This window comes from Bufo bufo, chromosome 8 (genome assembly GCF_905171765.1).
Source record: "Bufo bufo chromosome 8, aBufBuf1.1, whole genome shotgun sequence".
Classification (NCBI taxonomy): Eukaryota; Metazoa; Chordata; class Amphibia; order Anura; family Bufonidae; genus Bufo; species Bufo bufo.
In genome coordinates this window covers 174,001,946-174,029,096 of record NC_053396.1, presented here as the reverse complement: position 1 = coordinate 174,029,096, position 27,151 = coordinate 174,001,946, and the positions used below count along the sequence as shown (strand labels likewise).

General features: G+C 47.9%; 1 protein-coding gene across 1 annotated transcript; it reads left to right on the top strand.

Annotated features, from left to right (window-relative positions):
• The first annotated feature begins 207 nt into the window (after positions 1–207).
• On the top strand, positions 208–26,950 carry VAMP7 (vesicle associated membrane protein 7). Its single transcript, XM_040405111.1, has 8 exons — positions 208–315; positions 9,685–9,837; positions 11,483–11,540; positions 12,489–12,626; positions 21,021–21,111; positions 22,168–22,235; positions 25,287–25,379; positions 25,994–26,950. Exons 2-8 carry the CDS (start codon positions 9,692–9,694, stop codon positions 26,060–26,062), a joined length of 663 nt encoding a protein of 220 aa, XP_040261045.1. The 5' UTR covers positions 208–315; positions 9,685–9,691; the 3' UTR covers positions 26,063–26,950.
• The last annotated feature ends 201 nt before the right edge of the window (positions 26,951–27,151 follow it).

Sequence of the window (27,151 nt, the reverse complement as noted above, 5' to 3'; positions counted from 1 at the left end):
ATTCCAGTATTTTCTGCTCCTGTTTTATAAAGTGTCACCTGTCAGGTTATTTAGTCCATGCCCTCTATGCGCTTATTACACAGCCCTGTTCACACCACTCCACACTCGGCTCCACACTCTGACAGGCAGGGGGAGTGTACGCAGCGCTCAATCACCGGCCAGAACTACATTTCCCATGATGCTTCACTGTGACAAAGAGTCACCTGCGGAAGTCCACGTGATCTGTGCTCAGTCCAGGGAGGAAGCAGCTGCAGGGTCCTGGCATGTAAATAACGCCCTGTCTGTATCTACACTGTACGGCCGGAGCCATTTCAGGTACGGGGAGGGGGGGATGGGTCACACCATTAGAAGGTGAGGGGGGGCTGGGTGTCAATAATTAGAGGCAAGCAGGGCAGAGTGTCCAGATAATGGAGTGTGAGGGGACATCACAGGGGAGAGTGGCAGGCTCTGTCAGCAGCCTCATGTGACATGTCTGCAGGCTCAAGAGGGAGTTTTGAAATGACAGGAAATTGCATTTTTAGTGCAGTCACAGCTCTGTGCTGTCATGTGATATGTTGTCATACGCGTTCCCTGTAAACGCAGCGATTAATGCTGTCGGTTTTCTATCCGCCGCGTTGACAGCGCAACCTTGGCAACTCGTCATAATGTGCGCTAGTCAGTTTTGTCCATAGCAACCAATCAGAGCCCGGCTTTCATCTCTCCAAAACGGTTTGGGATATGAATGATGCGATCTGATTGGTTGCTATGAGCAACGCAGTGATGCTGTGGTTTGAAGCTCTTCTGCGTGTACGGCTGCGCCTCCCCTCCCTGTACGCAGCACCGCACGCCTATTACGTGGTGCCAAGTCTATTACAATTAATTGTCAATTTATAATAATTCATGTAATTGTTTAAATATTATCCACAGAGGCTGCTAGCAATGGTCCGTGATTTTCACCGACCCAAAGGTTTAGATTGGTCAAAACTGGTGTAAAGTAGAACTTGTTTAGTTGCCCATAGCAACCAATCAGATTCCAGCTTTCATTTTCCAAAGGAGCTGTGAAAAATGAAAGGTGGAATCTGATTGGTTGCTATGGGCAACTACTCCAGTTCTACGTTACACCAGTTTTGATAAATCTCCCCCATAGACTATAAAGTGCGTGAGGGATCTGTACCCACAGAAGAAAATTGGGTCATGCTTCCGTGGTGTCCCCACATTAAAGGGGTTGGCCTATCTCACACAGTGGTGGCGTATCGCCAGGATATGGCACCAATGTGAAATAGGCCGGAATCTGCACCTATCTGTGGAACTGTGGCCAATGCGAAGGAGAGTGCACCGCGCATGCGCAGCGTGCTGTCCATTCGCTTCTATGGCGGAGCGAGCGCACTCAGCTATTTTCGGAACTCCCATAGAAGTTAATGGAGAGCGCACTCACCGCTCTATTCACCTCTATGGGACTTCTGGAAGGGAATGGAGCACATTTTTGGCACTTTTATAGAAGTGAATAGAAGGTGTGCGGTGCACCCTCGTTCTCTTTGGCAGCCACCTATGGGACCCGCACCTATGTGACGTTGGTGGCATATACTAGCGAATTGGGACAAGTCAAGGGGCACGCGTCGGCGATTCACTCACGCGTAATAGAGGCCTTAGGCGTCATGCCCACGACCAGATTTTTTGTCAGTGCGCTATCAGCGTATTTTTGGGCAGATCGACACGGCCGTTCCGCGCCTTATAGAACGTGTCCTGTTCTGGTCTGCGGACTACAACAGGCATCTCTAATGAGAGGAGTGAGAAAAGTGCGGAGTGCACACGGAAGGTGTCCGCGGTCCCAAATACGGACGTTGCTGTGTGCATGATGCCCTAATGAGACCCATACTACAAACCATGGAAGCCCTCACCACCCCTTTAATGCGGGTCTGCAGTCCCATAGTGGTCTGACCAGCTCCTAAAGTCTACCATATTTTGCTCGCCCTGCTGATGCCGCCAGCATCCTACGGAAATATTAGGTGTTTTGCTGCCATCTGAGGGGCCCAAAGTAGTTGGTTCAATGACCAAAGTCCTGATGTTCCCTTATATCGGGGATGCTCAACCTGTGGCCCTCCAGCTGTTGCAAAACTACAACTCCCAACATGCCCTAGTAGCTGTAGGCTGATACTTGGAGCTGGGGGGCTGCAGGGTGGGCATCTCTGCCTTATATTAAAGCGGGGCTGAAGCATAGCCGGTCTTATGGTAGCGATAAGCAGCCCCTTCCCTGTAGTAGGTTTTCCTCAGGAGATAAGCGTCGTACAGAGCCTCATGTACTGACTGATGACTACATAGCAGGAATGCTGTTTATTGGGGGTCCGACCTATTAACCGATGTCCGAAGGAGCAATAAATATAGAATGGAGGTGAGTGGATTTTGGCGCCTGTCCAATGTTTGGCTTGCAGAGGAGGAAACGCTGTGCAGGCGCCGTCATGGGACGCTGTAATGAAAAGTGAAAGCAGTGGTAAATATGCATGATGAAAATTGACTTTTATGCTGTTTTGACTCTGTAAATGCTGGGACTTGTAGTTCCCCGTTAAACAATTCCCATGTCTGTCTGTGCAGGTGACCTGAGGACTGGTGCTGAGATCTATCTTGTCCGTAGGGATGTGCATACGTCTCCGGTCCTTACACATCCAGCCTAAGTCCCGTATTGTAGCTACAGACCTTGACATCACCGCTCACCAGCCCGATATTAAAGGGACACTCTGCTGCAATTACCTGCAGAACTTGTCATGAATTAATTTTGTAGATTCCTTTTAAAGGGGGAGTCCAGTTCTATAAAGTTATCCCCAGGATCCACCCATCACGAGAACGAGGGCCCCCCGTATCCCAATCATTTCTGGGGGGCCCCCGTTCTCATTATCGGTGGGGGGTCCCAGTGCTAGGACCACCATCTGATAGTTATCTCCTATCCTGTGGATAGGGGGCAACTTTATATAACCAGAATACCCCCTTTAAAGGGGTTGTCTAGTTTGGAAAACCCATTTTCATCAACACTATTAGGGAATTCAGAGTTAATTGAACACTTAAAGGGGAATTCCTGTTATAAGAAGTTATCCCCTATCTACAGGATAGCTATTAGATCAGTGGGGTTCTGACTGCTGGGAGCCCCCCTCATTACAAGAGTGGGGGCCCCGTACCACCAAATGAATGGAGCATCTGGTCGAGCGTACACATTGCCGCTCCGTTCATGGTACAGCGTACTACAGCGCTCTGCTGTTCCCATCCGTCCCATAGAGAATGAATGGAGCGGCACTGCGCATGCTCCACCGGCCACGTACCTTGACTTTGGGTTATGGGACCTCCATTGTTAAGAAGGGGGAACCTACTAATCTAATAGTTATGTGCTAACTTCTTAGAACCAGAATACCCCTTTAAGGCCCTCTTATGTATTCGATTACTGACGCCAAACCCACCGATTGTGGCAGCGTCGGCCATCTATCTAATGTGTAGGGGGGTCTCCCGACTCTCCCTCAACAGATGAATGATGTTCGGTGAAAGAAGGATCAAGAAAATTAAATTGCAGCGCCCAATCCCGTTGTTCTGACGGCAGCTTTCTCCTCTCCGGTTACTGGAAGCGCAGGCATCGCTCAGCCGAGCCAAGCATGCATGTATGCGGGAGTCAGGGGGGATAGCTGGCGAATGAACGAGCATGTGTATGGACATATATACTGGTTTCCTCACATCTGGGGGTCCCAGGAAGGAGACACGTAATCAGCTTATTGTTAGGACCCTCCTCACAAGTCCCAGGTAGAGAACCCCTTTAATAGATAGTCTGTGCGAATACAGTAAGGTCCTTCTGCCATAGCCTTAGACCCTCATACTGGTGTGGACGCCAGCGTGGTCTCCAGTGCCAGATGTGGCGCCGGTGTGTGTTATGGGGGGGGGGGGGGGTCCCTGACTTCTAAAAAGTATACTCTAGGTACAGGTCCCATCTGTTTTTAAAGGCGCGGAAAGGATAGAGCATTTCTTATTCTTGGGGCTCGTTCACACAAACGTATTTTGTGTTCCGTATACGGAACCAATCATTTCAATGGGTCCGCAAAAGATGCGGACAGCACTCTGTGTGCTGTCCGCATCCGTTGCTCCGTTCCGTGGCCCCGCAAAAATCACGAGTCCTGTCCTATTCTTGTCCGTTTGGCGGACAATAATAGGCCTCCTGTTCCGTTCCGCAAATTGCGGAAGGCACACGGGCGCCATCCGGGTTTTGCGGATCCGCAAAAAACGGTACGGTCGTGTGAACGAGCCCTTATCCGCAATCGCGGACGAGAATAGACATTTTCCATTATGGTTGCGGCCATATGTGCGGTCCGCAAATTGCGGAACGCACATGGCCGGTATCCGTGTTTTGCGGATGCGCAACACACTATGGCCGTCTGAATGAGGCCTTACATGGGGCAGTTTCGGAATCGAGCGTTCGTAAGAGCACTCGGTCCTTATATGTGCCGCGATCCTTGGCCTCTCCCACCCTCCAGATTACCGCGGACTGGGGCAATCCGTTTATTTGCAGAGGATGCGTCTAACAAAAGGGGTTGTCTGAAGTGGATAGGCTCATAGGCTCCTGAAGCTTTAAGGAGGCCCCGTTGCCTCTCCTGACATGACTGTTCCCCATGTAATAACAATTCTGCAGCATCTACGGTACATTGTACGGTTCCTTTATTATTCCTGCTAGAAGTTATGAATGAATGGATAGCAGAATGAAGGTCCAAATGGGTGTTACCTGTTGGGGCGGGGGTGTCCGTGCACAATCTAACATTACCCAATCAGTGTTGCCAGTGTGAGACTGTGGAAGGACGCGCCCCCAACTGGTAACACCCATCTGGACCTTCATTGCAAACTGGTAGTAATTCATTCATACCTTCTAGCAGTGATAATAAAGGAATAGCACATGGTAGAGTAATAAGAATAGATGCTCCAGAATTGTTTATTACGTGGGGTAGGCAGGTAGTTACTAAAACGGACATGTCAGGAGAGGGGGCAGCTCCCCTTTAGCTGGATTTCAGTAACTTCTATTGAAAGTAATAGGTCTTTGTAACAGGCCATTCTGATTGTTAGGGGCCAGACTCATGATCATCTAAATGGGTACTCTCATCTGGGACATTGATGGTCTGTCGCTAGACCGCTAAGTGCAGGTCCCACCTCATATGTCCAAAACAGGGCCCCCCCCCCAGAGGTGGGCCCCGCACCTATTTGACATTGATGGCATGCCACCAGTGTCAAACCTGGACCAACCCCTTTAAAGAGACCCATTTATGATGTCCATACACCTAACGGGGCATCTAGGAAGGGGTGGTCTTCATGAGAGGTCCTCTTTGCATAGCTGTGGGACTGGAGTTCATTACTCCCATCATCCGAGCCGTCTAGCGGTGCAATTATTCTAGTTACTGGATTGCAGACTTGTAACCGTAGCGTCTAATAGGCCGTGAAGAACTAGAGGCAAAACAGTAATTATCTGGCGAGCGCAGCCATTGTGTTATTAGGCGCTGTGATTATAACGGAGGTTAGCCTGTCATTGCTGCGCTCCCTCCAGTCTCTGCTCCTCACACTGCTTATCCCCCTTTCATTGCCTTTGTCCCATTTCATCCGTTCTGGTCCTGGGGCCCAATGCAGAATCTGTAACCAGCACCCCTTCCTACCTTCTCTGGTGTCACCCTTTGCGGCACCTGGTCACTTGTGCAACTGCTAGGTCTGCCCCCCCCCCCCCCCCCCCCGTAGCGTGTACCCTGATTTTAGTGTTTAAAGAGGATCTGTCCCCTCTCCTGACTTGTCTGTACTACTTGCATTCCCCATGTAATAATAATTCTGGAGCATCTATTCTTATGACTCTACATTGCACTATTCCTGCTCGAAGTTATAAATGAATTACTAGCATTTCTCAATGAAGGTCCAGATGGGTGTTACCAGTTGGGGGGGGGGGGGGGGGGTCCTGCACAGTCTGACACTGTCCAATCAATGCTGCCAGTGTAAGACTGTGCAAGGACAGGTCCCCAACTGGTAACACCCATTTGGACCTTCATTGTGAATTGCTAGTAACTTCAAATTCATAACTTCTAGCAGGAATAATACAGGAATGGCACAACATAGAGCCAAAAGAATAGATGCTTCAAAGTTATTGTTACGTGGGGGAGGCCAGTGGTTACTAAAACAGTAAGGCCTCTTTCACACGGGCGTTGCGGGAGCGTTACGGAAACACCCGTGATTCTTCCGCGCGAGTGCAAAACATTGTAATGCGTTTTGCACTCACGTGAGAAAAATCGTGCATGTTTGGTACCCAAACCCGAACTTCTTCACAGAAGTTCGGGCTTGGGATCGGTGTTCTGTAGACTGTATTATTTTCCCTTATAACATGGTTATAAGGGAAAATAATAGCATTCTTAATACAGAATGCAAAGTAAACTAGCGCTGGAGGGGTTAAAAAAATAATGTAACTCACCTTAATCCACTTGATCGCGTAGCCCGGCATCTCCTTGTGTCTCCTTTACTGAACAGGACCTGTGGTGACGTCACTCCGGTCATCACATGATCCATCACCATGGTAAAAGATCATGCGCGATTTTTCTCACGCGAGTGCAAAACGCATTACAAAGTTTGCCACTCGCGCTGAAGGTTTACAAACTGAAGGTTTACAAACAACATCTCCTAACAACCATCAGTGAAAACGTATTGTACCCGCACTCGCTTCCGGATGCAATGCGTTTTTCACTGAAGCCCCATTCACTTCTATGGGGCCAGGGCTGCGTGAAAAACGCAGAATATAGAACATGCTGCATTTTTCCCGCAGCGCAAAACTGATGCGTGTAAAAAAAAAAAAGGCTAATAACAGGACATGTTCTATTTTTTTGGCGGAGCGGAGATACGGAGACAGAATGCACACAGAGTATTTTCCGTTTTTTTTTCGGCCCCATTGAAATGAATGGTTCTGCATACAGGCCGCAACAAAACACAGAACGGACACAGAAAAAAATAAATAAAATGTTGGTGTGCATGTGCCCTAACAGTGTGCTAGTTAGAGCGTTGTCCGATGTCTCTGTAAAGTAGGGGGAGATCTATGAAACTGTGGGGACCACGTAGTGGGATCCTGGAGGCTTTGCTCCCATGTGCTGACCCCTCCTAGTGATCAGTTTTTGGGGGGCAAAAGCTTTTATTAAAGGGGCTGTCTCGTGCAGACAATTCCCATTCATGGGCCTGTTAGGGCACATGGACATCGTAGAGTGGGCAGACACAAAAATGGCCACGGCTTCCCCAGATAGTCGGTTGCCAGGGGTGCCCAAAGTGGGATCCAAGGCAATCGGCTAATTTTGAAAAGGGACAACCCCTAAAAGGAGTCCCTCTGGAATACCTCCGCCGCGTGTCCATCCATCTGTCCGCCTACCAAATTTGGGGGACAGATGGACTGGAGTATGACTGCGGGGTCCGACTGCACATGGCCTGTCACCAAGGAGACTCCTAAGTCTGCCTAGGAGCTGAGTACACAAGACGATGGGGCGTTGTAGTGTCCCTGATTCGGCGGACAGATCCCTCCACCCCAACCATCTCTTACTTCACTGTTTAAGCACATTCACACACAATGTTGTGTTTTCCATCACTTAGTAAATCCAGTTTCTTCCTGGTTCCGCCTGTGCACACAGTCAGCGCTGGTTGATGCGGCCGCCAAGTACAAGGTGCACCTGGCAGCACGGCGAGGCCGCTGTATCCGGAAAGTGAAACCACAGCGGGAACCCTATTGTCTTCACCCTGTGCAGGCCAGTCCGGTCATCAAGCGGAATTTACAAGATATCCTCGTCTAGCAACAGTTGGGGAGTCGCAGGTTTTAGACCACTGATTTAGGATCCATATTACAGTCCGTAGTCCACGGATCCGCAAAATACGGACACCTTCTGCGTGCAGTCTGCGTCTTTCTCACTCCCGTCCCTAGAAGTGATTTTCTTGTCCACAATGTGAACTAAATATGACGTGTTACATACAGATAATATCTGCGTCTCCGACCCGTAGAAATGAATGGGTCCGTGCACAATCCGCAAAGGACGCCGATCGGACGTAGATGCAAAATACAGTTGCGCGCATGAGGCCTCAGGTTACGTACACACGGCAGTGTAGTTTATGTGGATTTTCATGCAGATTTCGCCACAGTTCTGCGCCACACATGTCAGGGTATATGTGCACGGCAGTGTAGCTTATGCGGATGTCGCCATGTGTCTGCGCGTGTCAGGGTATATGTGCACGGCAGTGTAGCTTATGCGGATGTCGCCATGTGTCTGCGCGTGTCAGGGTATATGTGCACGGCAGTGTAGCTTATGCGGATGTCGCCATGTGTCTGCGCGTGTCAGGGTATATGTGCACGGCAGTGTAGCTTATGCAGATGTCGCCATGTGTCTGCGCGTGTCAGGGTATATGTGCACGGCAGTGTAGCTTATGCGGATTTTCTGTGTGTTTTTTGCACCAAATTCCCACCAAAATCCGCATGCGTTACCTGGGGATTCGGACATGGATTTGCGCCAGATCTCGCCCTTTGCATTGCAAAGAGTAAAATATGTCCTGAAAATCCACACAAACAACTGACATCCTACCGATTCCACAATCTGCACCGCAGGTCAATTTTCGCACAAGAAAACAACAACCCACACTGTGTACATGAAATTTGACAAATCTCATCATCTTCGCTGTTGCTGTACTACGCGGCCAGTTTTTTGCGCGTGATCCGCACTGTGTGCATGTGGCCTTAGGCAGTCGTTTTCTGAACGTTGACTGCCTGGTCATCCCTTCGGATGAAGTCGACTCACAAAGGTTCCAGAAATAGGTTTTAATTGTCCCAGAAGGAACGCGCGCGAAAAATGATCTCCACTGGAAGTTGGGTAGCGCGCCTGGACCACGTGGGCCGTGTTGTGGTCATTGTGATTTTGAAGCTTGGGCCAGAGCAGGATTTTATGATGGGCAAGTTTGACCCAGTGCTCGCTCTGCCCAGTGGATCCTAGGACTCCCATCCTCCTCTTTATAGATTCTGCCAGTACTTAAAGGGCATCTGTCGGCAGATTTGTCCCTATGACACTGGCTGACCTGTTACATGTGCACTTGGCAGCTGAAGACATCAGTGTTGGTCCCATGTTCATATGTGTCTGCATTGCTGTGAAAAATTATGTTTTAATATATGCAAATGAGCCTCTAGGAGCAATGGGGGCGTTACCGTTACACCTAGAGGCTCTGCTCTCTCTGCAACGGCAGGGTCAGGTATGATGACATTTTCGCTGCCTGGTCCTAGAGGCTCATTTGCATATATTAAAACATCATTTTTCACAGCAATGCGGACACATAGGAACATGGGACCAACCAGATGTCTTCAGCTTCCAAATGCACATGTAACAGGTCAGCCAGTGTCATAGGTACAAAACTGCTGACAGATGCCCTTTAATAAGTGACACAGACCCCTTCCCTCTGCCATCTCCAGTGATCACCCTGGGAAGATTGACTCAGAAGACATGTCTGACCTTGTCTCTATGATTTTTCCTCCAATTAACATCACATCCACCAGCGAGGAACATCATGAGAAGAATCCAAGCTGACCGTGTCCTTCATCCGGCAGATAATTGACGCTTGATGTTGGAGATGCTGGATCTATGTAATGAGCGCAGAGCTGGCAGCTCCTGCGGACTGACCTCTAACATGTCTGTTCTGTTCTCGCAGGGGAGACATGGCCATCCTGTTCTCGGTTGTTGCGAGGGGAACCACCATACTGGCGAAGCATGCCTGGTGCGGAGGAAATTTCCTGGAGGTGACGGAGCAGATCCTGGCCAAGATCCCCTCAGAAAACAACAAGCTGACGTACTCTCATGGCAGGTGAGGTGCTGGGTGGGTGAGACGGCGCTGGCTCGGGTCGTCCTTCCCGATATTGTGCGTGGTTGTATATTCCTTACTAGGCTCGTGCCAAAAATCTGATGACAGCAATTACACCCACTGGTGCTGATCCTAGCGGGGCCCTCTCACCTCTTCTGATATGTCTATTCCATATGAAATAGCAATTCTGGAGTATCAGTTGTCATTCCTCTATTAATACTCCTGGTAAGGTGTGAGTAAACTGACGGTCCTGTTACCAGATGAGGGTGCGTCCCTAAACAGACTGACTGTAGGGACACGACCCATTGGACAAAGGGGAAGATAACATTAATTTCTTAAAAGTTTTTTTTTTCCGAGATTTTTGAACTGATGAATTATTCCCTGGATAGGTCATCAGTATTTGAGCCGTGGGGGTCTGACACTAGCTCTCAACCCCCCGCACCCCCCCACACCCCTCAGGGCACCGCCACCTTCTCTCTCGGCTTTCCCAAGGCCATGGGATGTCGTGTTCATCAGTCACATGACCTAGGCACAGCTCAGCCCCATTCACTTCAATCCAGCTATCCGGAGGTTAGGTGATCAGTTCAAACATCTCGCGGGGAAAGCCCCTTTAATTTAGTCACCAATTTCTAGGAGGAATAACAGAGCAACAATACAATGCAAAGAATTGTGCCTTCATGAGTAATATAAGCATTTACTGACAAGTCAGAGGAGCTGACGGGTCACTGTTCCCTTCTTTCACATGCCCCGGGGTCTCCTGAGGGACGTCCAGCGTAGGAGTCCAGTACGTGTCCTATGATCCTCCTTGATGCTGCTGTATACCCTTGAGCGCTTGGCCATAGGAGTATTAGTTGGGTACAGACTGCGCCCTCATTTTCCTCGATATATGGGTAGAAGTGACCCGTGAAGGTGGATTTCAGACTACCTCCGACATCCATTAGACCAGGCGTCGGCAACCGCCGGCACCCCAGCTGTTGTGAAACTACAATACCCAGCATGCTCCATTCATTTCTATGTCAGTTCTGAGAAGAGCAGAGCAATAATGCACGCTGGGAGTTGTAGTTTCACAACAGCTGGAGCGCCGAAGGTTGCCTACCCCTGCATGAGACAGTGCAGCTAAGCTCATGTACAACGCAGCGTATTAGTGCGGAGCCGCCATGCTCTGCTATGCAGGCTTCGTGTGTACAGTGACGTATTCTATTCATTGCTTCTAGGGGGAGAGTACCTCCATATATACAGTCAGATGGAGGAGGCCGTGAGGTGTTCAGGGCCAGTATGCGGCTCATTAGGCCACGTTCACGTGCGGCAGTTATTCACAGCTAATGTGTTACGTGCAGCTCACCGGGAAAGCCTGCAATATATTACACACGCTGTGCATTTAAAACCCGCCATCTATCTGACTATCCGCACAGATTTTTCGGATGCATGTGAATTGGTTTTTGTGTCCATACTGCGACTCCTCCACGTCTCAGTGTTAACAGCAGATCTGATAGACGACCCTTAAGAATCGATATTTAGCATGTTCCATGGGGGTGAGGGGGCACGAGTCCCCCAGTGACCTCTCCTCAGAGCTATGTACGATTGTTATAGTTACCCATTTTTTACATTTTTTACAGTTCCCTCTTTTTGTCTTTTTTTTTCCCAACAGTTATCTGTTCCATTACATCTGTCAGGATAGAATCATCTACCTTTGCATCACCGATGACGTGAGTACTCTTTCCAAAAGGTACATTAAAGGGGTACATCCATTTGAGACATTGATGGCATATCGCTAGGATTTGCCATCAGCATCAGCTTGGTGTCAGAGATGGGACCCGCTCCTGTCTCCAGAACGGAATACCCAAAGTGAGCAGAGAGCAGCCACCTCCATTCACCGCTATGGGAGTGCTGTTTCTGGCAGTCCCATAGCGGTGAATAGAGGGTGGCCGTGCATGTGCGGCGCGCTCGCCTTCAGTTTGGGGGGCCGCATTCTCTAGATAGGAGCGGGTCCCAGAGGTGGTACCCGCACCTGTCTGATATTGATGGCATATCCTAGCAATATGCCATCAATGCCAACCCCTGTATAGTGTCCAGCGGCAGCGCGCTCTTATAGACACAGCATGCCCATACCACAGCGATTCCCGTCTTCCAAGAGGTCTGTCATAGTGAGCATCTGTCCCCTCTCCTGCCACGTCTGCTTTAATAAATACTCGTGGTCCCCAAGTAATAACCATTCTGCCGCATGTTTTGTTTTCATAACTCTGTGTCATGCTTTTCCTCTGTTATTCCTACTGAAAGTTTAGGAATAAATTGAGTGGCTGTTACCATTCCCTTTGTCAAAGGGGGGTGTCCCTGTACAGTCTGATGCTGTCAGTGCTGATTGGTTAGCATCAGAATATGAAGGGACACCCCCCCCCCCAAACTGGTAACACCCAATAGGCAACTTATTTATACATTTCTAGGAAGAATAACGGAGGAATGGTACAATGCAGAGCTTTAAGAAAAGATGCTCCAGAACTCCTATATTATGAGGAATACTGAAACAGACAGGAGAGGGGAGAGGCCCTCTTTAAGAAGTATGCATGGCGGGAAAGCTTATGTAACAAAGGAATTGATACATTGTGTTTGTGTGCTTATAAGCAATGAAGAATATATTGAATATTTGTCACTTTTAGGATTTTGAGCGTTCCCGGGCTTTTACTTTCTTGAATGAAGTAAGGAAGAGGTTTCAGACAACCTATGGATCCAGGGCACAGACCGCTCTCCCCTATGCCATGAACAGCGAATTCTCCAGTGTCCTCGCAGCGCAGCTGGTGAGTAGACGATGATGAGAGGAGCGAGACCCAGTATTCACATTGTAGGTGGGATGATCTGAAGCTGAGTCTCGTAACCTGATCCCAGCGACGAGGGAGGAGCAGCAGTCATCAGTCATGTGAGCCCTTCATGATCACAATCTCTGTAAGCCGTTCATATGAGCACATGTGACCCCCGCACTGAATACACGCCGGCCGTCATGTGACCACACGCATAGAGGATGCTTGTTGCTCTTTGTGTGGACATACAATAGAATTCACTGGACTGAAAAGGCGCTTACCCTTCATCCTATGCACATGGTACATAGCAGACCCCTGATACAGTATTATTATGGGGAATACAGCGGCAGTACAGCCCTGCAGGGTATTTTTTTAATATTCAGCCAGCAGATGACAGGCTGATAGATTTTATACATATATATATATATATATATATATATATATATATACACTGCTCAAAAAAATAAAGGGAACACAAAAATAACACATCCTAGATCTGAGTTAATTAAATATTCTTCTGAAATACTTTGTTCTTTACATAGTTGAATGTGCTGACAACAAAATCACACAAAAAAAAAAAAATGGAAATCAAATTTTTCAACCCATGGAGGTCTGGATTTGGAGTCACACTCAAAATTAAAATGGAAAAACACACTACAGGCTGATCCAACTTTGATGTAATGTCCTTAAAACAAGTCAAAATGAGGCTCAGTAGTGTGTGTGGCCTCCACGTGCCTGTATGACCTCCCTACAACGCCTGTGCATGCTCCTGATGAGGTGGCGGACGGTCTCCTGAGGGATCTCTTCCCAGACCTGGACTAAAGCATCTGCCAACTCCTGGACAGTCTGTGGTGCAACGTGACGTTGGTGGATAGAGAGAGACATGATGTCCCAGATGTGCTCAATTGGATTCAGGTCTGAGGAACGGGCGGGCCAGTCCATAGCATCATTGCCTTTGTCTTGCAGGAACTGCTGACACACTCCAGCCACATGAGGTCTAGCATTGTCTTGCATTAGGAGGAACCCAGGGCCAACCGCACCAGCATATGGTCTCACAAGGGGTCTGAGGATCTCATCTCGGTACCTAATGGCAGTCAGGCTACCTCTGGCGAGCACATGGAGGGCTGTGCGGCCCTCCAAATAAATGCCACCCCACACCATTACTGACCCAATGCCAAACCGGTCATGCTGGAGGATGTTGCAGGCAGCAGAACGTTCTCCACGGCGTCTCCAGACTCTGTCACGTCTGTCACATGTGCTCAGTGTGAACCTGCTTTCATCTGTGAAGAGCACAGGGCGCCAGTGGCGAATTTGCCAATCTTGGTGTTCTCTGGCAAATGCCAAACATCCTGCACGGTGTTGGGCTGTAAGCACAACCCCCACCTGTGGACGTCGGGCCCTCATATCACCCTCATGGAGTCTGTTTCTGACCGTTTGAGCAGACACATGCACATTTGTGGCCTGCTGGAGGTCATTTTGCAGGGCTCTGGCGGTGCTCCTTCTGTTCCTCCTTGCACAAAGGCGGAGGTAGCGGTCCTGCTGCTGGGTTGTTGCCCTCCTACGGCCTCCTCCACTTCTCCTGATGTACTGGCTTCTCTCCTGGTAGCGCCTCCATGCTCTGGACACTACGCTGACAGACACACCAAACCTTCTTGCCACAGCTCACATTGATGTGCCATCCTGGATAAGCTGCACTACCTGAGCCACTTGTGTGGGTTGTAGACTCCGTCTCATGCTACCACTAGAGTGAAATCACCGCCAGCATTCAAAAGTGACCAAAACATCAGCCAGGAAGCATAGGAACTGAGAAGTGGTCTGTGGTCACCACCTGCAGAACCACTCCTTTATTGGGGGTGTCTTGCGAATTGCCTATAATTTCCACCTGTTGTCTATCCCATTTGCACAACAGCATGTGAAATTGTTTGTCACTCAGTGTTGCTTCCTAAGTGGACAGTTTGATTTCACAGAAGTGTGATTGACTTGGAGTTACATTGTGTTGTTTAAGGCTAGGTCTACACGACGACATTGGTTGCACCAATGTCGCGCGACAATTTTTATAATGGCAGTCTATGGTGTCGCACTGCAACATGCAACATGCTGCGATTGCGACGCAACAGTCGCAGAAAATCCATTCGAGATGGATTTTTCTGCGACTGTTGCGTCGCAGTCGCAGCATGTCGCATGTTGCAGTGCGACACCATAGACTGCCATTATAAAAATTGTCGCGCGACATTGGTGCAACAAAATGTCGCGCGACAAATGTCGTTGTGTACAGTCGTGGCCAAAAGTTTTGAGAATGACACAAATATTAGTTTTCACAAAGTTTGCTGCTAAACTGCTTTTAGATCTTTGTTTCAGTTGTTTCTGTGATGTAGTGAAATATAATTACACGCACTTCATACGTTTCAAAGGCTTTTATCGACAATTACATGACATTTATGCAAAGAGTCAGTATTTGCAGTGTTGGCCCTTCTTTTTCAGGACCTCTGCAATTCGACTGGGCATGCTCTCAATCAACTTCTGGGCCAATTCCTGACTGATAGCAACCCATTCTTTCATAATCACTTCTTGGAGTTTGTCAGAATTAGTGGGTTTTTGTTTGTCCACCCGCCTCTTGAGGATTGACCACAAGTTCTCAATGGGATTAAGATCTGGGGCGTTTCCAGGCCATGGACCCAAAATGTCAACGTTTTGGTCCCCGAGCCACTTAGTTATCACTTTTGCCTTATGGCACGGTGCTCCATCGTGCTGGAAAATGCATTGTTCTTCACCAAACTGTTGTTGGATTGTTGGAAGAAGTTGCTGTTGGAGGGTGTTTTGGTACCATTCTTTATTCATGGCTGTGTTTTTGGGCAAAATTGTGAGTGAGCCCACTCCCTTGGATGAGAAGCAACCCCACACATGAATGGTCTCAGGATGCTTTACTGTTGGCATGACACAGGACTGATGGTAGCGCTCACCTTTTCTTCTCCCGACAAGCCTTTTTCCAGATGCCCCAAACAATCGGAAAGAGGCTTCATCAGAGAATATGACTTTGCCCCAGTCCTCAGCAGTCCATTCACCATACTTTCTGCAGAAGATCAATCTGTCCCTGATGGTTTTTTTTGGAGAGAAGTGGCTTCTTTGCTGCCCTTCTTGACACCAGGCCATCTTCCAAAACAGGGCTCCAGATGGCGACCAAAATGGTCGCCAATGCGACTTAGAATTTACAAATGGCGACAAGACTTTTTAGTCTTGTCGCCATTTGCGACTAGAGCCACGCCGCAGCTCTGAATACAGCGGCGGGCACAGGAGCTGAACTATCATGTTCTTCTCAGCAGCGCAGTGGAAGAGTCTCTCCCCCTGTGCTGCTGCTGCCGCGGCCAATAAGGAGAGGGACAGGGGGAGGGGCTGTGGCCACTGCGCCACCAATGAAGATACCTGAGCTGTTAATACAAATACAGGAGGCGGGTGCCGGAATCAAATAGCGGCACCCGACCTCTATGACACTGGGAGCGGCACTTGAGGGGTTAACTGCTGCTGATCGCAGCTCCCTGTCATAGAGGTCGGGTGCCGGCTATTTGATTCCGGCACTCGCCTCCTGTATTTGTATTAACAGGTCAGTCATCTTCATTGGTGATGCAGTGCGGCCCCCCCCCCCAGTATAATAAACATTGAGTGCGCCCCCCCCCCAGTATAATAAACATTGGTGGCGCAGTGGGAAGTGCCAATGAGGGTTAAAAAAAAAAAAATTAACTCACCTTCTCCAATTGATCGCGCAGCTGCCGGTCTCCTGTTCTTTCTTCAGGACCTGTGGTGACGTCACTGAGCTCCATCACATGGTCCATGATCATGTGATGTATCATGTGATGACAGGTCCTGAAGAAAGAACAGGAGACCGGCTGCTACGCGATCAATTGGAGGAGGTGAGTTAATTTTATTTATTTTTTTAACCCTCATTGGCACTGCCCACCAATGTTTATATGTTTATTATACTGGGGTGTTGGGGGGGGGGGGGCACACTGCGCCACCAATGTTTACATTCAGGCAAATCTTCAGTTTTTTTCGCCAGAGATAAAACCGTAGAATGCTGCGGTTTTATCTTTTGCCTGATCAGTCAAAAAGACTGACCTGAAGACCTCTTTTCCGGTATTGAGCCCCTGTGACGGAACTCTATGCCGGAAATGAAAAACGCTAGTGTGAAAGTACCCTAAAATATTAAGTTTAAATCCCCCCTTTCCCAATTTTACATATAAAATATATAAACAATAAATAAACATATTACATAGCGCTGTGTCCGAAAAGTCCAAACTATTAAATTTAAAAAAAAATTCTCCTATGCGGTGAGCATTCGCCATTTTTAGTCACCTTGTCACCCCAAAAAATAGGATAGGACTGTTCTATTATGGGCCGAACGTTTCATAAAATGCAAAATGCACGCGGCTTTTTTGGGGGTTTTCTTTTTTTTTGCACGGTATTGAGTATCGCAATACTTTTTTATGGTGACGAAAGCGAATCAAAACTTTGGTATCGAAACAACCCTACGCCAATCTGATCGGCGTAGCGTTGTCACGATACTAACATTTTGATTCGGTTTTGATTTGGCGACTAAAAATTTAATTTGGCTCTTAAATTTTTCAGTTCAGGAGCCAATGGCTACTAGGAATTTTTTTTAGTCTGGAGCACTGCAAAAGTCTTCGCCTCACTGTGCGTGCAGATGCGCTCACACCTGCCTGCTGCCATTCCTGAGCAAGCTCTGCACTGGTGGCACTCCGATCCCGCAGCTGAATCCTCTTTAGGAGACGATCCTGGCGCTTGCTGGACTTTCTTGGACGCCCTGAAGCCTTCTTAACAAGAATTGAACCTCTTTCCTTGAAGTTCTTGATGTTCCTATAAATTGTTGATTGAGGTGCAATCTTAGTAGCCACAATATCCTTGCCTGTGAAGCCATTTTTATGCAACGCAATGATGGCTGCACACGTTTCTTTGCAAGTCACCATGGTTAACAATGGAAGAACAATGATTTCAAGCATCACCCTCCTTTTAACATGTCAAGTCTGCCATTTTAACCCAATCAGCCTGACATAATGATCTCCAGCCTTGTGCTTGTCAACATTCTCACCTGAGTTAACAAGACGATTACTGAAATGATCTCAGCAGGTCCTTTAATGACAGCAATGAAATGCAGTGGAAAGGGTTTTTTTTGGGATTAAGTTAATTTTCATGGCAAAGAAGGACTATGCAATTCATCTGATCACTCTTCATAACATTCTGGTGTATATACAAATTGCTATTATAAAAACTTAAGCAGCAACTTTTCCCATTTCCAATATTTATGTAAAATTCTCAAAACTTTTGGCCACGACTGTAGACCTAGCCTAAGTGTTCCCTTTATTTTTTTGAGCAGTGTATATTTTTTTACTTTAGCATCGCAGGTGACGCAAGGGAGGCTCGTTACCGTCGCGGCCTGCTATTGGCTGCCCTCCCCCTCAGTCATCGTATGTTTTTATCCACGTGACGGGGAAATGCATCGGCGGTCATCAGAAGCGACGCGGGTGCGAAGCCAGTAGTCATGCCGCAAACCTGCCAGAAACCCGACAAATCGCATTATGGGGATGCGGCGTGTGTAGCGGTGTCCGGCTGTGCCAGATACGGTAACTCCGGTAGTCTGCTCCTCTACCATTTTATGTTTCTTTTGGATCCATAAGGAATTTAGAAGAAAAAAATTTACAACACATTTATAACAAGCCCACAGAGTCTATCTGCCTTTTGACAGACATTGTTCATAGGATCCTGCAGCGCGCAAGAGGCCTTAAGGCTAGGTCTACACGACGACATTTGTCGCGCGACAGTTTTTATAATGACAGTCTATGGTGTCGCTCTGCAACATGCTGCGATGCGACAGTCGCTGAAAAATCCATCTCGAATGGATTTTCTGCGATTGTCGCAGTCGCAGCATGTTGTATGTTGCAGTGTGACACCATAGACTGCCATTATAAACATTGTCACGCAACAAATGTCGTCGTGTAGACCTAGCCTAAAGGGGTTGTCCAACCTCCAGAAAAATAGCTAGGGAACTGTTTAAAAAAAAAAAAAAAAAAAAGTAATTGCCTTTCACTCAACCAAGTACTACGGTAGATGGGACCACATCACTGCTGATGCCAGTGATTGGTTGCAGCAGTCCTGTGACCATGGAGGGGCTTTCAAAAGGCCAGTGTTTGTTTTTTCTTTTTTTCTAAATGGTTTCCTAGTTGTCACCAAAAAATTTTTTTGGAGGTCAGACAAACCCTTCTTATCACAGAGAGCCCCTTCCAGACTATAGCTGATATCACTTTCAGCTTATTAATTTTTAAAGGAGTTGAAGGGAGTTATCCTTTTGAGTAAAGTAAAAAAATAAAAAAATGTCAAACTTAGAGGCAGCCCTGTACCTCACATGGATCCAGAGATCTCTGCATTCACTGCTCCAGTTGCTCTGCTAGATTTATTTCATGCTGGTAGCCTAGGTGCCATGCACTTTCTCAGGGGACGTGTCCTTTCTGCCGCAGCTGGTGCCAGTCGAAGGATGGAACTGAGCATGTATGTGAACCTCAGTGAGCTGGGCAAAAAAAGAGCAAACAGCAGGTGGCGCTATACAGATAGAGTTCAGTGAACAACTCAGTGGCGATACTACATTTCTAATTACATGCTATTACAAAAGTATTCAGATCCAGGTCCTGGTTTGGAAAAATGCAGAATATTTTTCCTGGGACAACCCCTTTAAAGAAACAATGCAGCAAAACAAGCTTGACTGGTTCTTTAATCCTGGCCACGTGTCTGTTCACAGGGGCCGCTCCAACATGCAAGACAAGGGTCAAGAGAGCTCATCCTGTGGATATGCCATAGGTATACCCCTTTAAGTGTAGCACGTACCAAAAGTCCTGAATTTTCTGGGACTATCCCACCAACTGTAACAGGGTAGAGCTTAGTGGCATACCTTCATACACCTGCTATGAGCAATGGGGTCCAGACACTGAACGCTCTTCTTTTCCTGAAAACGCTGCATTTTCATGCAGCCACCACTAGAGGAAGCTCAATGCAAAGAGATTACTTCAGTTTCCATCCCAGTAAATGGTAACTATAAATTCCTATGCACTGAGCTTCCCCTAGTGGTGGCTGCAGGCAGACAGCTTTTTAATGAAGGGAAGATGAATTATCAATGTATGTTTGCCTGTGGTCTGGTTGTAAGTACCCTGAGAAATGTGGTCTTCAGAATGAGCACCATATTTATGAAGTACCTATGCCACTTTTTCCGACATAGAAGTAGCATGAAGTGGGTAAGGTGAAGGGAACATTTTTTAATTTTTTTATTACAAATTTGTTTTTAATAAAAATTTGTCAGAAATCTGGGTGTCATGCTTTGCACGTGTAGTGGGAGACTGGGTGGGGCAAGGGGGCCCATACTAAGTTTTGTTATGGGGCCCCTATGAGATCTGTGTACTCCTCTGGTGGAGATTACACCCGGGGGTTGGGCTTAAAGTGGTTATTCAGCACCTGTAATGCCCCCCAAAATACTCAGGGACTTCATACAGGTTATACATACCCCGCTCCCCGTCGCCCGAGACGCTCCTGATGCCCGCACGGCCGCCGCTGTGTCTCCCAGTCGTGCGGATCAAAACATCCGACAACGGGCGTGGCAACCAATAGAGGGCCGTGACGGGAACGAGCCTCCCTAGCAACGCGGGTGATGCTGGGGAGGCTCATTCCTGTCGCAGCCTGCTGGGGAGCGGGCTAAGTATAACCTGTATGAGGTGCCCAGGCATTTTGGGGGGCATTATAGGGGTTGGATAACCCCTTTAAAGAGACACTGAGCTTTCACCAAACTTTAGATATGTGATAGCGACGATTTTGATCGGTGGAGGTTGGAGTGCTGAGACCCCCAGCTGACGGCTAGGACGAGGAGAAAGAATGTCTCTCTCTCCTCTGTGCAGTAGACGAGATGGGCACAGAGACCTCCTATTGAGCCCGTTTCCTGCAGTGAGGAGAGAGAGAGAGAGAGAGCGCCATATGTTACCGCTTCTCTCTCCTCATTCTAATGATCAGTGGGGGTCTCGGCACTCGGATCTCCACCGATCAAAACCTTTGATATGTCGCTGTGAAATATCAAAAGTTTCTAAAAGCCCAACGACCCTTTAAATGGGGTTGGGATCTAAATATTGGTAGGTATACCCCTTTATAGGAGCATCTAATAGTCCTGTGCCCATCTCCAAATCCCATTTTTGCCAGATTAAAAGAATAATAGATTGAAAAGTGAGAGAGACTGAGTAAAGGTCTAATGGTGGGAAGGAAGTACACAATGCAGAATGGGATATCGCCCACTGGGGTGATGATATTGCCGTGCCAATGGGTATAACATGTTCTCTTTTAACTCCATTTTAGAAGCATCATTCAGAAAACAAGACTGTAGACCGTGTAGTGGAGACACAAGCCCAAGTGGACGAGCTGAAAGGAATTATGGTCCGGAATATAGGTATGGTCTGTGCACGAGAAAGCAGTGTATACAAATAGCCACCATACTCCTAAGCAGTGATGGCCAGTTCGCATTGTTTGCCCGCGAACATATGCGGGCTGCCATCTTTTTCCACAAGTCCGGCGAGGCACAGGTAAGCCCTTACCTGTGCCTGCGCACGAGCCAGTCTGAAAACAAGTGCGGTCAGCGGGAGCAGGCAGTTCCGAGAACAGCCACCGGGGGCCTTCATCGGGCTGTTCTCGGAACTGCCTGCTCCCGGTGACCGCATTTGTTTCAGACCGGCTCGCGGCACAGGCACATGTAAGGGCTTACCTGTGCCTCGCCGGACTTGTGGAAAAAGATGGCAGCCCGCATATGTTCGCGGGCGAACTGGCCATCACTGCTCATGGGCACCTACCTGTATGAGCCAGATTGGAGGCATGTGGTGGTTAACACTTGGGATGACTTGGGCCAATCCGTCTATGACATTTCCTCTGTACCGTCTGCTTCAGCCTTCTAGATATTCCTCTGCAAAATAAGAAGTTTTCTGGGGTCTCAGTGGCTCTCAAAGGGTTTGTTCAAAGCAGACAACCCATTTAAGGCTGCATTAATACGACTTGCGTTTTGTGGTCTGCAAATCCAGGATCTGCAAATTACGGATGAAGTTCGTTTGCATCCAGCCCCTTTTTGCAGGCTTCATTGTAAAATGTCTATTATTGCCTGCAAAACGGGCAAGAATTGGACATGTTCTGTTATTTGCGGCATGCCCCGCGTGACATTCATGTGTTACATATGGCGCATTTTTAATGGCTCCGTAGAAATGAATGGGTCCGCGTACGATCTGCATGGACGTGGACCGAAAATACGGTCGTGCGACTGTATCCTAAAGCAGATATTTGCTGTATTCATGGGGGTACCACTTGCCCGCCTCATCTTGCCCCTGTCAGCAGGGATTGATGGACGGAGGCGAGAGCTGCTGGCAGATGGCACATGCAGAGCGTGTAATAAATGAGCTTTATGAATACATCCCGCTCCAGATCTCCATTCTTATTAACAGATTTTACCTTCTTCCTCCAGATCTTGTAGCCCAGAGAGGAGAACGATTAGAACTATTAATCGATAAAACGGAGAACCTTGTGGACTCAGTAAGTATATAGAGGAATGACCCTTTCCTTTCCGCTCCCTAGCAGACACATGACTTAGAGCTGCGCTCTGTGCACATACAGACATGGACATAGTGGATACGTATGTGCAATCTTCTCTAATAAAATGAAACGTGCTGCATATGCTCCACGGCGGCCAATGGTTTTACTTTATCGCACTGTACTTGGACAAACACTTAAAGGGGTTATCCCCTTTATTTATGTTGATGACCTATCCTCAGGATAGGTCATCAAAATCAGATCAGTGAGGGTCCGACTCCCGGCACCCCCGCCGAACAGCTGTTTGAAGAGAAGGCCGCACTCCATGCGATTGCTGCCTTCTCTTCATTGATTATCTGCTCGCCGTCGCAACCACAGAGGTGAGCAGAAGTAATTACAACCAAGCCGCCAAATTCACTTCTATGGGACGGCTCCTTCCTATACACTTGAATAGAAGGGAATGGGACAGCTTAGTTGTAATTAAGCCTGCTTACCGATGCGGCTCCGACGGCGAGCGGGTAACCAATGAAGAGAAGGCAGCGCTGACGTAGAAAGCGGCCTTCTCTTCAAACAGCTGATCGGCAGCGGTGCCGGGTGTTGGCCCCCCCGCCGATCTGATATTGATGATCATCCTGAGGATTGGTCAGCAATATAAGTAAAGCGGACAACCCCTTTAAATGCAGGTTGGAAACCGGTGCTGAATTAACCTGCTTCAGTGGAAATCCATTCCTGATATTTGAGTGCCCCTCCATACAATATATTTATATTCCTTTACATATTAGCCAACAATGTTTAATGGGTCACGTGACCCGCAATGAACCAGATGTTGAGTTGGAAGACCAGAGAGCTCCAGCAGAGCTGGGGAAGCGAAGGAGCTGGAACCCAGTGGCAGGGATTGGGTAAGTGTGAGTCCCTCTGTAGGTGGGGCCGGTACCACAGGGTTGTCATCCATCTTTCCCAGAAGCCTGAATTGCAAAACTGCCAAATGAAGTATCAGAGACTCACAGAGTCGGTAAATTCTGAAAGATATGTATAAGAAGGTGGGCAGCACAAATTTATAAGGCGTGTCCACCCTTGAACACCATCTTACCAGGCAGCTATGGAATGAATGTAAATGCAAAGTTACATTACATGGTTGTATTGCTCCTGTACCATAGTCCAGAGCTGCATTACAGTTCTGTAGGCCTCAGAGCTGAAATCTCCCTGTATTTCTTGCTTGCTCTGGTGATTTGTATTGTGTGTAGAACCTTTGGTGATGTCTGTGCTCAGTCAGCGTTCACACAGAGCTTGTAGTGTAGATTTGCTTTCTAGGAAGGATAATCTTTACACCAGATGATGTACACTATCCGCCGCAGTATAGGAGCTCCTTACCCGGTGTCTGACAGCCCGATAACGGACAGTTTTAACATACCGTGTGGAGCCACTCTGATAAATCTGTTCAGCGGGCGCCATTTTCTTCAAGTCACTTTTATGCATCCTTTATACTGATAAATCTCTAACGGTCTAACTGTAAAATCTGGTTCAGTGGTGGGCATAAAATAACCGGACGCTTCATAAGTGGTAGTGGAGATCCCTCTCATGTCCATGAAAATGCATGTATCCTAGTGAGTATATTGAAGCCATCCTGATGCTCGGCTATTAACATGTTGTCCAACTTTTTATTTTTATTTCCACCCCAGCCTGCTGTACCTCTAGAAAAATCCATACTTGCCTGCCCCCCGACGCTCTGTTTTGGCCCCCTGGCTCTCTTCACTGGCCTTCTGGATCCTATCTGTATTCTTCTGCATGGTTGAGGTCAAGGGCACAGCTGCAGCCAGTGACCATAGTGGTGGCATGTCCCCAAACAAAACGTCGCTGCTAGGTTGTTTCAGTGGCATGCTGTTTGTGGAGACGTCACCGCTGAGTTCAGTCATTGGCTGCAGAGGTGCACTTGATCCCATCTACGTGGACCAAAAGACCAATAAAGACAGACAGGGAGGTGGCGTTGGGAGCAGGCGGGTATGAATTTTTCTACAGGCATGGCTGGATCGGGTGTAAAATGTAAAAAAAAAAAAAAGGCTGGACGACCCCTTTAGGCTGCATTCTCGGTCTGTGTGACTGGCACAATTCCTGGACCAACCGTGGCTGGCGTGAGTCTAACTCGCTGCATCGTAGATATTTATGATGCTGTGAGTTCGAGCCTGACCAAGGGTCTAAGGTCCCAAAATCACAGAATCATTTGGTACGGAGTCTCAGGTTGGGCTGGAAAGTTCACTATGATGCGGCGGTCGGTCTGGGAAATGTGGCCGTCACACAGACCGTACATGGCCATGTGAATGCAGTCTTAAGATGACATACAGTACTATATTGCTCTTCCAGTGCTGCTTATCGTTTCATTATGAATACAGGAGCATTGGAATAAACTAATATCCCTTCTGTCTCCTTTTTCCAGGAGTTTGGTAGTCTGACCCCTCTGTAATGAGGCGACCAATCCCTGGATCTTCCAGACACCTGTATACAGATGTCTGAGGATGCCTGGACTAGAATAATACAAACTGCGGCCCTCCAGCTGTTGCAAAACTACAACTCCCAGCATGCCCGAAACAGCCTACAGGTATCAGCCTACAGCAGGGCATTGTGGGAGTTGTAGTTTTACGACAGCTGGAGGGCCGCAGTTTGAGGATGCCTGTTCTAGTACATGCCCGGAGCCTGTCCTAAGACCGCCATCTAGTGGTTTCTTTTTATTAGTGTGCTGCTGCTGGCCTGTCTTACAAATGCTTTTATGATTCATTTCTTAAAATGCAGCCTCTTCGGAAGGTTGAAGTATCAGTTTGCACTTCTTCCTTCCTTGCATGGCTGCCTGGGCAGGATACACACGAAGGATGTGATGTCACTCGGCAAGGCTTACTCCTGCTTGAACCTCAGGTGGGACAAGCATCACTACTTGCGCTGATTTTGAAAATGTGACTTTTTTTTAGTAGGGGAGGTGTTTGTTCAGTGGCACCCGCTATTTTGTTTGTCATTTGGTTGGAGCAATTTGTCCCACAATTCTTAACCGTTTAATTGTCTTTGCAGTCGGTCACCTTTAAGACCACAAGCAGAAACCTCGCCAGGGCTATGTGCATGAAGAATTTGAAGCTGACCATCATTATTGCTATTGTAACAATAGTAAGTACTAAGGATCTGCTGCTTGCTCATTACAGGTGCACATTTCCTAATCCCCGACACCCCCTTAAAGCACATCTGTCAGCAGATTTGTCCCTACGACACTGGCTGACCTGTTACATGTGCACTTGGCAGCTGAAGGCATCTGTGTTGGTCCCATGTTCATATGTGCCCGCCTTGCTGAGAAAAATGATGTTTTAATATATGCAAATGATTCTCTAGGAGCAAAGGGGGCGTCACCGTTACACCTAGAGGCTCTGCTCTCTCTGCGACTGCTGCGCCCTCTGCACTAGCAATGTAAAAGTAATTACATCTGCCTGGTGCAGAGAGAGCAGAGCCTCTAGGTGTAATGGTAACGCCCCCTTTGCTCCTAGAGAATCATTTGCATATATTAAAACATCATATTTCTCAGTAATGCGGGCACATAGGAACATGGGACCAACACAGATGTCTTCAGCTGCCGAGCGCACATGTAACAGGTCAGTCAGTGTCATAGGTACAAAACTGCTGACAGATGCCCTTTTAAGGTGGTTTATTCAAGGACCAATATCGCACAAGAATAATTTATTCCCGGGTGACACTTTGGCTTGGATTCATCAGATGCGTTTGTCTCGCAGGTCATCATCTATATCATTGTGTCGGCAGCATGTGGAGGGCTGAGCTGGCCTAGCTGTGTGAATAAGTAACCGCCTCTCCTCTGCTGCATGAAGACCATCGACAGGAACCAGAACATAACCTACTACTTGTTCACAAATGTAGCGTCCCGTAGAAAAGAGACTTAATGGAAAAGCCTTTTCCCCTCCCCGAAGACACTGAGGTGTCAGAAGTTCTCCTCAATCTGTCGTCCCTCCATCCTTACTGGACAATGTATCTCTATGCCTTATACCTCCCTCACCCCATTGTCCTGTACAGTCAGGCTTCTGCTGGAGATGAAGGACGGTGACGGGGGAGATGTCATCTGTGGTTCCGACCATTTGTCAGTTTACTTCCTAAATAATATATATGTATATTGGACTGGTTCATGTTTTAACCTCCGGAAAGTGGTTCAATTTATTTTAATTTCCTTTGGCCCGGCCGCCCTCGCGCTGCTTGTCCACGCACCTGTCTTCTATGTATGTCTTGCACACATATGATATGACCTTTTGCTCCACCTCCTTGAAATCGTCATCTCACTTCTGGCCTTGTCAAGGTTAGGTAGGTGATTTTTCTGTGTGCTTGGGATCATCTGGCGGTTGCATCACCATTTTTGATAGGACAAAGAAATGCTGGAAAAACCTCACGTTAAAATCTGTCTTCTTCTATCCAGCTGTTGCCTCCTTATAGTTGCTTTTAGGCAGGCGGGGCGATAACCAGTTTGCTGCCATAGGGTTCCCAGACTTGACCTGCGGTGCAGATTTAAGGTCCACAGCATGTCAATTTCCGCATATTTCACACTTTGCAGCGAAATCCAGGACAAATCCACAGTGGAATTTCTGCCTGTGGGTTTAGGCCGGACTCGCGCGAGTTTAATTTGGATGTATTTTTCTACTGTATTACTCCATAGGATTCACTGACCTGAACTCTGATCGTTATAGGGATCTACAAGGCTGACCCTACCTTCACATCTGCATTGTGACATCCAGCAGGCCTGCCGCAGTTCACTGTATCCGGCGAACGACCAGATCCCTGTTCACTACAATGGGATGCGTCTGCTTTCCACCACAATTCTGGCGTTGTGTCGGACAAAAAAAAAAAATCACGCACGCAGGACTCTTTGTCCGGTGGAAGGCCTACAT

Excerpts from the sequence above, each read along its gene's own strand:
- VAMP7 (XM_040405111.1), top strand. The coding sequence starts at position 9,692 with ATGGCCATCCTGTTCTCGGTTGTTGCGAGGGGAACCACCATACTGGCG. Across the intron at positions 12,627-21,020 it reads GTGTCCTCGCAGCGCAGCTG|AAGCATCATTCAGAAAACAA; the intron begins GTGAGTAGACGA and ends ACTCCATTTTAG. Across the intron at positions 21,112-22,167 it reads AATTATGGTCCGGAATATAG|ATCTTGTAGCCCAGAGAGGA; the intron begins GTATGGTCTGTG and ends TTCTTCCTCCAG.